Source organism: Ostrea edulis, chromosome 8 (genome assembly GCF_947568905.1).
Source record: "Ostrea edulis chromosome 8, xbOstEdul1.1, whole genome shotgun sequence".
In the NCBI taxonomy this organism is placed as follows: domain Eukaryota; kingdom Metazoa; phylum Mollusca; class Bivalvia; order Ostreida; family Ostreidae; genus Ostrea; species Ostrea edulis.
This window is the reverse complement of record NC_079171.1, coordinates 26,614,135-26,627,010: the sequence shown is the minus strand read 5'-3', so window position 1 is coordinate 26,627,010 and position 12,876 is coordinate 26,614,135. Positions and strand designations below refer to the sequence as shown.

General features: G+C 37.5%; 1 protein-coding gene and 1 pseudogene across 1 annotated transcript; both read right to left on the bottom strand.

Annotated features, from left to right (window-relative positions):
- Positions 1–7,757, bottom strand: LOC130049646 (baculoviral IAP repeat-containing protein 3-like). The gene is made up of 2 exons (XM_056147525.1): positions 7,424–7,757; positions 1–173 (listed from the first exon to the last, which is right to left on the bottom strand). Exons 1-2 carry the CDS (start codon positions 7,755–7,757, stop codon positions 1–3), a joined length of 507 nt encoding a protein of 168 aa, XP_056003500.1.
- Positions 7,758–11,656: 3,899 nt separating this feature from the next.
- On the bottom strand, positions 11,657–12,627 carry LOC125662997 (uncharacterized; annotated as a pseudogene).
- Between the last annotated feature and the right edge of the window lie 249 nt (positions 12,628–12,876).

Genomic DNA, 12,876 nt, shown 5'->3' with positions numbered 1-12,876 from the left:
CTATGCTTTGAAAATTCTGACAACTTTTGACAGTTTTCCTCTACAGGTAAAACATTCCTTTAATTGCTTGGCACATCCACAGCAGCAGTACAGATGGCAACAATCTAAGATTACACAATCCATTGGTTTCTCCAAACAAATAGTACATTCTCCAAATGGCACTTCCAAGTCATCTGTAAATACAAGAAAAAAGAAAAATTGGCAATTTTAAGAGATAAATGATCTTTAAATATGCATTTTAAAGTCTAGCAACAACAAAGACTATATAAACAGATGAGTTATAGAATACCTGTATAATAATTTGCATTTTCCAATTTGTTTGTTTACAATTGAGCTGTAACATTTTAGTTGATATTTGATATTCTATTGATATAGAGTGCATCACCATAGGTAAAGAATGGCTGCAATAAAAGTCTATGCTTGACCACTAAGCAGTGAAAATTCATGTGCCACACCTGCTGCCCCCAGTCTGATTAAAATCAGACCCCATACTCATTGTCATATCGTTGGGGTCTGACAGGGATCGTATAAAGGTCATCTTCTGGTGACATCTTCATTATCCAATCAAATCGTCACTTCCCCGACACTGGAAGTCCAGGAACGGTAACTCGGTTTGTTTGTCTTTTTCAGAACGCTTCGTCGTTCATCATAACCTCGCACATAAGAGCCGACGTTAACAGAATGGCAATGGCCGCGGCCAGTGTGATTGACGCTCGATTTTTGATTACTGGTATATATATGTTTTGATTTATTTATTATGTTCCCCAAACAAAGTTTGGGAACATATTGTTTTTACTCTGTTTCTTATTATTATTAAGGTCTTCCGTTTCCAACGGAAGACATTCTAGTGATTCTACTGTTTATTATGTTCCCCAAACGAAGTTTGGGAACATATTGGTTTTACTCTGTTTCTTATTATGTTCCCCAAACGAAGTTTGGGAACATATTGGTTTTACTCTGTTTCTTATTATTATTATGTTCCCCAAACGAAGTTTGGGAACATATTGGTTTTACTCTGTTTCTTATTATGTTCCCCAAACAAAGTTTGGGAACATATTGGTTTTACTCTGTTTCTTATTAAGGTCTTCCGTTGGAAACGTTCCAACGGAAGACCTTCTAGTGATTCTACTGTTTATTAAGGTCTTCCGTTTCCAACGGAAGACCTTCTAGTGATTCTACTGTTTATTAAGGTATTCCGTCTCCTGCGGAAGACCTTACTATTATTGTTCGCCTTCTTCTTTTTCATTATTAAGGTATTCCGTCTCCTGCGGAAGACCTTACTATTGTTCGCGTTCTTCTTTTTCATTATTATTATTATAATTATTATTTTCCTTGGTAGTACACGCGTTTTTCTCAGCCATTTCTCGATCGATTTTCACGAAATTTTCAGGAAAGATGTCTTTTGGTGACGAGACTTTGCTTGCAAAATTTCGTGCTTGACGTCACTTCCGGTCAGGAGTTATCTCTCTTTTAGTGACTTTTTGAAGGGCCTTGTTGTCCACACATCTCCTCCGTTAGTTTTGAAGCTAGAGTCTTGAAGTTTCTACACAAGATAGAGTAAACATTTTAGAAGATTTGTGGGGGATTCGATTTTACCGGAGGTGATTTGCCTAAACGCTCGCCTGGACCTGAAAAAATGGATGCCAAAATTTTTCGCCGATTTCGGCGATTTTTGACCTTTGATCTCCAATATCTTTTTTCTTGCAAATATTTTGTTAAGACATGTAGAACAAAAGTTGTGCACATTTACGAGATCTTTTCGAAAATATCAAGATTTAGGGGCTAGCCCCTTAAATTAGGGATCTAGAAGGGCTCAAAGTCTAGATCAAATATCTTAAAAATCGTTAATAATTTGGTATAAGTCAAAGAACAAAAAATGTTCATCTCAACAATCCAAATCTATTCATATAAAAATTTAGGTCATATGTTACGTAATAAGGGATTTTAAGGGCCAAAACCATAAAAATTTTACCCCTTGTATCTCGAAAACGACAAATATTTTGAAAAGCAATAAAGAACAAAAGTTGTTCAGAATGATGATCTGAACAATATGCATATTTCGTTTTTACCCTATGTGGCCCCGTTAGGAAGCTACAGTTTGGCCCCTAAAAATTACTTCTAGAAATAACTCGAGAACGGTAAAGAATTTCTAAATACTTGTTGAACAAAAAATGTTTGAAATGTCATGACCTTTCTTACGATATCAAGCAAAAGGGGCTGACCCTTTAAATTAGGGGCCCAGAAGGGTCCAAAGGTTTATGAGAATATCTCAGAAACTATTAATATTTTGTAATAAGTCATTGAAGCGGAAATGTTCATCTAAACGAGCTTGTTCTTATCAAATCAAAAAGTAGGTCATATGTTACGTAATAAGGGATTTTAAGGGCCAAAATCATAAATAATTGACGCCTCATATCTTGAAAACGACAAATATTTTGAAAAGCATTATTGAACAAAAGTTGTTCAGAATGATAATCTAAACAATATGTACATTTCGTTTTTTCCCTATGTGGCCCCGTTAGGGAGCTACAGTTTGGCCCCTAAATATTTCTTGTAGAGATAACTCGAGAACGGTAAAGAATTTCTAAATACTTGTTGAGCAAAAAATGTTTAAAATGACAAGGCCTTTCTTACGATATCAAGCAAAACGGGCTGGCCCTTTAAATTAGGGGTTCAGAAGGGTCCAAATGTTTTTGAGAATATCTCAGAAACTATTAATATTTTATAATAAGTTGTAGAAGCGGAAATGTTCATCTCAACGAGCTTGATCTTATCAAATCAAAAAGTAGGTCATATGTTACGTAATTAGAGATTTTAAGGGCCAAAATCGTAAATATTTGACGCCTCATATCTTTAAAACGACATATTTTTTGAAAAGCATTATTTAACAAAAGTTGTTCAATGTGTCATAATCTATCGATCAATATCAAAAAATGGGTCTGTGGGCCTCATGGCTCGCCTGTAGAGTCGATTTTTGTCGATATCAGTCGATTTCAAAAACTTGTAACTGGTAAATATTTTGTAAGGACATATTGAACAAAAGTTTATCGAGATCTATCGATTGATATCAAGAAATAGGCCTATGGTCCTAATGGCTCGCCTGTAGAGTCGATTTTTTGTCGATATCGGTCGATCTCAATAACTTTTTACAGGTAAATATTTTGTAAAGACATATAGAACTAAAGTTGTTGAGTCTATAGAGGGCTAACAAATGACATCAAGAAATAGGCCCGCGGGCCTTATGGCTCGCCTGGAGAGTCGAATTTCAAACGAATTTCACCGCAACTTTGCTTCAGAAGCTTATGATATGAAAAATTGATTATATCTAAAGTGTCTTAAAGTCGGAAACTAAATTGGGACTCATTTGTCTTTTTTTTTTTTTTTAACTCCGAGTGCATCAACAAATCGGACGGAAGACCTACTCGTTGCTCGCAACGAGATCGTGTCTAGTTATGTTCCTCAAACAAAGTTTGGGAACATATTGTTTTTACTCTGTTTCTTCTTCTTCTTATTATTATTATTATGTTCCCCAAACAAAGTTTGGGAACATATTGTTTTTACTCTGTTTCTTATTATTATTATTATGTTCCCCAAACAAAGTTTGGGAACATATTGTTTTTACTCTGTTTCTTCTTATTATTATTAAGGTCTTCCGTTTCTAACGGAAGACCTTCTAGTGATTCTACTGTTTATTACTAAGGTCTTCCGTTTCTAACGGAAGACCTTCTAGTGATTCTACTGTTTATTAAGGTCTTCCGTTTCTAACGGAAGACCTTCTAGTGATTCTACTGTTTATTATTATTAAGGTCTTCCGTTTCCAACGGAAGACCTTCTAGTGATTCTACTGTTTATTATTATTATTAAGGTCTTCCGTTACCAACGGAAGACCTTATAGTGATTCTACTGTTTATTTTTTTTTTTTCCCTTTCGTCTCCGAGACCTTTGGATGGATTTTCCTGAAACTTTCACAGGTAATAGACTACAAGACATGCAAAGTTTAACAGCCCAATTAAAGACTGTAAATCTCTAAGCATAATTTTCTTCCTATTTTTAGCTTCCTGTAACTTAAATCTTACTTTCACAAGTTTTTTTCTCTGGCAACCTACAAACCATGTCAAGAGAGTCAACCTCAATGCCATAAATTGTCAATGTAGTTGTTGGACCTTCAGGGTTTTTTTTTTTTCTGATTTTATAGGTATCCCGGAATCTTGACAAATACTTAGGAAGTTTTGTAATGGAACCTGGCAAGCATAAGAGTGGTGTGGACCTATCAAGAAAAAATCATCTAACATATGTGACATGCCAGGTGCCACATACTTTTCGCACATGACCCACTGCGAACTTGTACTAAAACACTAAAAACAATCTGGCAAGAACTACTGGCCCCCATAGGTAAACATTTATCGTAGTAAAATTGACCATCCCAGGAAAAACCTAACAGTCTATAGTCATATGGATGTATGGGTACGATACGGAATGCATCCTCAATGTCCGCTTTTGCCATTAATGCCCCCTTACCAAATTTCCGAAGGAGTTGAGTTATGGTGTCAATAGAGTCGTACTGTACCCTTGAATTATCTACAGGTATACCAAGGTTCACCGAATCAGATTTAGGGAAGGAAAGGTCATGAATTACTCTAAATTTACCCGGGTCTGTTTTTGGAACAACTCCCAAAGGAGAGGAAATGAAATTTAGTAAGGGTGTATCTTTGAAAGGGCCTGCAATTCTACGTTTTTCTTTCCCTAGCCTTATAAATTGATCAATAACTTCAGGATGATCTAAAGCGCTTCTATGGTTTTTAGCTCACCTGAGCCGAAGGCTCAAGTGAGCTTTTCTGGATCACATTTTGTCTGGCGTCCGTCTGTCTGTCTGTAAACTTTTCACATTTTCATCTTCTTCTCCAGAACCACTGGGCCAATTTCAACCATACATGGCTAAAAGCATCCTTGGGTGAAGGGCTTTCAAGTTTGTTCAAATGAAGGTCCATATCCCTTTCAAAGGGAGATAATCACAAAAATGCAAAAAAAATAGGGTGGGTCAATTAAAAATCTTCTCAAGAACCACTGGGCCAGAAGAGCTGACATTCACCTGAAAGCTTCCTGACATATTGCAGATTCAAGTTTGTTCAAATCATGGCCTCCGGGGATAAGATGGGGCTCCAAGGGGGGATCAAAGTTTTACACACAAACATATAGGGAAAAACTTTAAAAATCTTCTTCTCAAGAACCACTAAGCCAGAAAAGCTGAGATTTACATGAAAGCTTCCTGACATAATGCAGATTCAAGTTTGTTCAAATCATGGGCCCCGGGGGTTGGATGGGGCCACAATAGGGGATCAAAGTTTTACATACAAATATATAGGAAAAATCTTCTTCTCAAGAACCACCGAGTCAGAAAAGCTGATTTTTACATGAAAACTTTTTGACATAATACAGTTTATTCAAATCATGGCCCCCGGGGGTAGGATGGGGCCCCAAGGGGGATCAAAGTTTTACACACAAATATATAGGGAAAAACTTTAAAAATCTTCTTCTTAAGAACCACTAAGCCAGAAAAGCTGAGATTTACATGAAAGCTTCCTGACATAATGCAGATTCAAGTTTGTTCAAATCATGGGCCCCGGGGGTTGGATGGGGCCACAATAGGGGATCAAAGTTTTACATACAAATATGTAGGAAAAATCTTCTTCTCAAGAACCACTGAGCCAGAAAAGCTGATTTTTACATGAAAACTTTTTGACATAATACAGTTTATTCAAATCATGGCCCCCGGGGGTAGGATGGGGCCCCAAGGGGGATCAAAGTTTTACACACAAATATATAGTTAAAATCTTTATCTCGATAACCACTGAGTCAGAAAAGCTGATATTTACAAGAAAACTTTCTGACATAGTGCAGATTCAAGTTTGTTCAAATCATGGCCCCCGGGGATAGGATGGGGCCACAAGGGGGGATCAAAGTTTTGCACACAAATATATCGGGGAAAACTTTAAAAATCTTCTTCTTAAGAACCACTAAGCCAGAAAAGCTGAGATTTACATGAAAGCTTCCTGACATAATGCAGATTGAAGTTTGTTCAAATCATGGGCCCCGGGGGTTGGATGGGGCCACAATAGGGGATCAAAGTTTTACATACAAATATATAGGAAAAATCTTCTTCACAAGAACCACTGAGCCAGAAAAGCTGATTTTTACATGAAAACTTTTTGACATAATACAGTTTATTCAAATCATGGCCCCCGGGGGTAGGATGGGGCCCCAAGGGGGATCAAAGTTTTACACACAAATATATAGTTAAAATCTTTATCTCGATAACCACTGAGTCAGAAAAGCTGATATTTACAAGAAAACTTTCTGACATAGTGCAGATTCAAGTTTGTTCAAATGATGGCCCCCGTGGGGTAGGGTGGGGTGTCAAAGTTTTACATACAAATATAGGAAAAAGCTTTAAAAATCTTCTTCTCAAGAACCATTGGGCCAAAGAAGTTGACATTTACATGAAAGATTTCTGACATGGTGTAGATTCAAGTTTGCAAAGGGTAGTTTGGGCCATAATAGGGACTAAGGTTTTACATGCAAATATATATGGAAAGTCGTCAGATATGGGCTGAGGTGACTCAGGTGAACGATTTGGCCCATGGGCCTCTTGTTTGAAATTTTTGTCTTAGGTGCTACAGTACAACCCAACTTAAAATCATGTATTAAAAAAAAAAAAAAAAAAAATCTCTGAAATAACTTTTAATTTTTCTTGATCATAGCCCTGAAGTAAATGAACAAGTTTATTTATCCTGACTAGCGTTGGAAGATTCGAGGTTTGAGTTTGTTTTGAAAGAATTGTGACATCTGAGTTTGGGGTGGTTGCCTTTGCACTGCATGCAGTTATGTCGGAAATGACAAGAGTTGCGTGTGCAGCGTTCCCCTTTGTTAAACTGAAAACAGTATCTAACTCGAAAGGGCTGATTCAGTGCGGTCTTGTTTTGATATGCCTTTAGAATGGTTATAGCTTTAAGTCTTAATTCCTGGACTGGGATTTACCATGGTGCAACAACAGATTCACGAAGTTTTCGGAAGTGCTCTGAAGGCATTCTCCCCATGTAATTGATGAATCTCTCTAACCATTGATGAATCTCCCTAACCATATATGAATCTCCCTAACCATATGGCAGTACTTAAAGAGATGGGGTGCATCTTGAGGATATTTCTCAATGTAGGTAGATGCGAATATTAAACATGCATCTGTCCATTGAGTAATAGTGATTGGGAATTTATATTTTGGACCCTCTTGGACATTTATCACCCCGGTTGAAATTGACACTAAGTAAAGACCTGAAATCTACAAATTCATTGTTCCAAATCTTTGTTTTGGTCTTTTGTGAAACAATGGAACCCAGTGGGATGCCATCTGTAAGAGAAATTGTCTTACTTAAAGGACTGAAGTCCTTGTGAGAAGATTGGTCCCCAAGGAAAACTTGATCCAAAATTTCCCCCAGACTTGAAGTGGGTGCTGGCACACTGCGTTGTGATGTTGATGCCGTGTCCCCAGTTGTGGGCGTTTGGTTGCCCGAGGTTGTAGCTTCAGCTTCAATGTACAAATTATCTGGCTGTTGTTTTGAAATGTCCATCATCGCTTGTGCTAGTTTGTTGTAATCAGTTTGGACATTGTTTACAGGTGTTGAAACCTCTTCAGCCTGGGCAGTGGCCGTTTTCAACCTCTTTGTTGGGTTCTTGGACTGCCTCTGCTGTCGTTTTGGTGGCATGGTTTAGTCCTGGGGGGAAATAAAAGTGTAATTATTCAGTGCATCAACATTACACTTTTCTTCACACAGTGTTTTAATCTAATTCAGCATATTGAAACATGTTACTGCAATCACAAAATTATACATTTAGATTCTTGAGACAATGACATAAAGTAACTTTGGGTGTTGCACAGGATCAATACACAGCCAGGAAATGACCGTTTGTCTGATGCAAATAAACTATATATATAAAAATATAAAAGATAGAAGGAAATGTCTTTATAACATTCATTCATTCCAGAAGAGAAAGTTCAACTCATGTGTAATTAGGAAGACAGGCAATTAATGCACGATATCATTTTCATTTAGTGCAAAGTATAACAACAAACTACGACAGATGTATATGGCCCTGCATTGTGATCAACAAGAAAGTGCATGTGGTCCTGCACCCTAAACCTTCATAGGGTATATGGTCCTACACTCTCTCCAGTGAAACACTGAAATGTAAACTCTGCAAGACCATTAATCGGTCCCAATGTTTACAAGGGAGAACAGGTATTGTAATGAATTACAGTTGTACTAGTAAATTCCTGTTTCTATTGTAATACAAACATGTGTTCAAATAGTAGCATATTTAAACAAAAATTGTTTGTTTTAACTTGTCATAATACATACTCATGTACCTATATTAAAGAAACATATGCGAGGTTTAAATTACGAGGTAGCTGTATTAATTCCAAGAGTAGGACATGATTCAGTGGGAAGTATTATACTGGCCTGTCTTATTCTGGAAGTGCAGAACTGCAGAGCGAACACTCCGCCAGAAACGATGCATTGGAGATGCCACAACATGGTGCTTTGACTGTGTGCGCAAATGTACCCCATCCCTGCACAGAAAGTCCAAATGTTTCCAAAAGCCTCTGTGATGCCAAAAATACACATTTTAAAGTTTTTTACATTCACTCATCAAGATTTTATTTATGACAACCCGGTCATTAAAGTCATTTGATGAAGCCCATGGTTTCCGCCTAAACAATTGACCAATAATGACAGTCTGTACGCCTACACCAAGGTGAATGTAAGAAGCTAAGGATAAAATGTCTCGTGCTATTTTGGATGGACTGCTGAGCAAAACGTCCTTTTCACCTATCTGCAGAAAACACATTTGTGGTAACACATCAAAGTTCAACAAATCTCTGAACAGACGACTGTCTCTTAACTTCAGGCCACCACGGGCATTCACTGACACAGTATATTGCTCGGTATTTAGTTTGAAATTAGCAAATTCACTTGAATTAACCATATAATTCCCTAGACGTCTTATAAACGAATGCCCGAGTAAGCACACGTAGAATATTTTGGTCGGCCATGTTGTGACACTCATCTCCTATGCCCGGATGTAAACCTATATGTTACCCAGTCTGAATTCGTAACAAGTCACAAAACTCACTTTCCAGAGGTTCTTCGGCAAATGACAGGCTGGTCATGTACGTCACGAAGTCCGAATACTCCCGGAAGATATGACAACATAAACTGTAAGGATTATCCGGAGCAAATTGAGAATAAATTAAAAAAGAAAAAATCAGCTCGAATAGCGTGGCTTTCCCTTCTGAACAATAGATAAATAATGATCAAGTGATGGTCAAAAGCTCGTTGATTGGTTGAACACACAGTAAGGATTAGGAACGAGGTAAAACTAGTTACATAAATGGAACACTGTTGATGTGTAGTGTAAAACTAGGTAAATAAAAGACATTGACATATAAAACTAAACAAACAAGAACATGTCACATAAAGGTCATTATCTACAATAATAACATTTTCCTGCTTATTAACATTACATACAGAATTCATGAAGTCAGCTTAGCGCTTTTCAGTACTTTGATTTCTTTTTATTTCTAGATTTTAATTACATGTATTTTATATTATTATAGTTGTATAGTAAGCATTCACACGACAAAGGATATTGTGTCCTTGCATGGTGTAAGGACACGAACGAAATGGGGGGGGGGGGTGTCCTAGGGTGCGATTCGCATATTTATGTAGGTGTCAAGTTGTGTTAATTTTTACACTTTTTGGGGCCGGGTGCACCGACCGACCGATGACATAGTTTATCTAGGTCACCATAATCATTTTTTGTCTGTAATATTTAACACAACGTATAGAACAATGGCTATGTGTTGAAATATTACATTATAATGACTCCACAATATTCGTACATCTGTCGTTATTAGCAATAAAGATACCCTCATGTTGATATCCAACACATTTCACACTAATGAAAATTAATTAAGTTTGTGTCATCCACATTATTTAATCCCAACACCAATATCTGTCGCCATGTTTACATTACGTATACAATCTAACCTGAATGTATCTTTGTACGGGTTTTTATGTAGTTTAGGAATCCAGTATAGGTACGGTAACTCATATTCATTCGACCCATTGACTGGAATATTAAATGTGTCTAAAACTGAAGCATGATTTTGAAGAATTTCACCTTTTGAAAGGGCAGTTGGAGTATAAGTATGATTACCAAAAAGTGGAATTAATGCCAAGTTCGTTTAGAATACAGTTTTAATAATGAGCCTTACAAACAAAGACAATGTTGTTACTAGCTTTGTCAGCTGGAACCAAAACATATTCCTCATGTAACCTATCTAATTCTTTTATCACTTCTGGTTTACTAAACACAGAAGGATAGATGGTACGTACTTTTGTTTTCATGTGTCTAATGCGGGATTTTAATATGCCTCTTATGCTTTTAATCCATTCTGACAATGGATCAAGTTCTTCTTTTTCATATTTAGCCCATCGTCTAGCATAATCTTCGACAGAACTCATAATAGAGATGAAGTTCTGTCGCCAATTAAAAGACCGAGGTTCTCTGTATTTAGGACCTTTAAGAATAAGTGATTTGAGGTCCTCATTTTCAACTATATCAACATCACCAGTAATGACATGTCCAGCTGGACTATAGTTGAAAGAACATGTTGGTGGATTACGTATAAGATGGTCTATATCTAAGCACTGCAAAGTTTGTTTATAATTAAAAAGTTTGGATGCAATAGTAGAAGTATAGCTGTAGGAAATACAGGGTGTAGACTTGAACTTGAAATAAGTTGTAATACACGACTGAACCCTTTTATGACGAAGAATGTTGCTTATGTTGACGGCATCTATTCCTTTGTAAATTTGAGCTTAAGGAACATGATTTGGAAGGAATATCATCCATGGTCCGTGCTGGTTTACAGAGCCTGTGGTAGGCAACATCCATAATCATAGAGTTCAGTCTATATTCAAGTGTTGAAGAATCCAAGTATAGACTAGCCATAGCTTCTTCAAATAACGTGTGTAAAACCCTCAATGGAATAGAGTAAAGTTTTGTACGAATATGATGTGGACCTAATTGTCTGTTGACGTGAGGCAAAAGTGAATCAAACGTGACATCATTTATACGAAACAAAACAAACATTCGTGAATGGTGAAACGACTATGAAGTTGGCCTATCACTATGTTTATTAAAGACGGTTAAAAAGATAAACAATATGACTGAACCAGAAGCCCCTGTCTTCATGGCTCAAGGGAACATTTGAAGTAAGAAAGAAGTGGACCGGAAGCTCCTGACTTCAAGACCCGATTCCCCACTGGCTCGAGTGTAATAGTCACATGATGGAACAAGAAGCCCCTGACTTTGAAATTCCTATGTTTTGGATAGTGAATTCCATGGTAGAACCTGAAGCCCCTGACTTCAAGGTTGCTGCGCAAGAGCAAGGTAACCCTTCCACTCGTTCTCTAGATTTTTTGCCACAATACACTTTCATTTCCCTCCAAAGAAGATAAGTTTTTTGAAAGGCGGAACTGCCGATGACCTTGGTAAGGAATTCTAAAACCATGTCTAAACCCTTCCAGTAAGAAATTTAAGAGAGTGGGTCATAACCATGAAGATATTCAGCAAATTTATCCACACTAATTGGAGTAACAGCAGAGTTATCAATCTTTTTTTGTGTGGAAGTAAATGGTTTTCTGTGCAGGTCATTATTGGAGGATTTTGTGGGTTGCGTAGTTTTGTCCCTGTCTATTTTTTGTGTACTGAAGTCTTGAGTGTTTGCCAGAGCAGTATTGGAAATGTGTGCATATGGACAGGAATTGTCTTTGTTGCAGGAGCCTTTGTTGTTGAAAGTGAAGCAATACTTTTGCTTCGAAGATGTAGATCGAAGGGGCTGCTTCTTTAGCTTTGTTTTCGCCTCTAATCCCTGAACAATTGCATCATGGAAAAGTTCAGAGTTTTTTCCTATCCCAGGGATAACCTGTCGCCATTGCCGAAATTTTTCGTCATAGCATATGGCCGCTTCATCTCCACATGACTTGGATATGCCCTGAATAATTTGGGCATATGTCATAAGCTGCCCAACTTCATTTGGGTATTTAGTGCAGTGGAGAGCAACGAAGACATGAAAAACCTCCATCCATTGGGCGATGGATTTGATTTGATTAGTGTCATTAGTCATGACAAAAACCAGTTGTCCGTCTTTTTCGACCGATTTAAATTTTGGTTCCTGTTCATTGCTAGACTTGGGGAGCAATGAGGCCATTTTGACATACTCATTTGCAACTATTTTGGCCTTGCTTTTGGTGTCCACCCCCAAGCCCACAGGTTTTGAAATCCCCACAGGAGAAATGTTTTGTTGCACATCATGAGTTAGTGAGGTAATACCTGTGCTAGGTTCCAAGTCAATAATTGCGTTGAAAGTGGATGTATTTGGAGTGGTGTTGTTCACACTCTCTTCTGGTTGTGGGCTATTGATGTGCTTGCTGAGCCTTGGTTGCTCTTCAGTTTGGTCAAGCACTCTTTTACTGTATTTCCAATGATTGGTAAGGCTGCTGTCATACATTCGTTACCAAGTCTTTTAGCTCTGACGTTTCATTTTGTAGAGTCGCTGCCTGTTGTTGAGGACTTAGTTTTGCGTTTCTTCGGACGGGAAGCCATAATTCTGAAAACCATGACAATGTTGAAAGCAAAATACAAATAAGGCAATAAAAATAGCTTAGCTTGCTGCCAGTGGGCGGGTATGCCTCCATTAGACACAAGCATTACAGAAATGCACCACAACCGCAGTTGTTGAAGGGCACATATTTT

Bases quoted from the DNA above. Each gene is read 5' to 3' on its own strand.
- LOC130049646 (XM_056147525.1), bottom strand. From the start codon at position 7,757: ATGCCACCAAAACGACAGCAGAGGCAGTCCAAGAACCCAACAAAGAGG. The intron at 174-7,423 runs GTAAGACAATTT...TTGTATTTACAG, and splicing joins CAAGGACTTCAGTCCTTTAA to ATGACTTGGAAGTGCCATTT.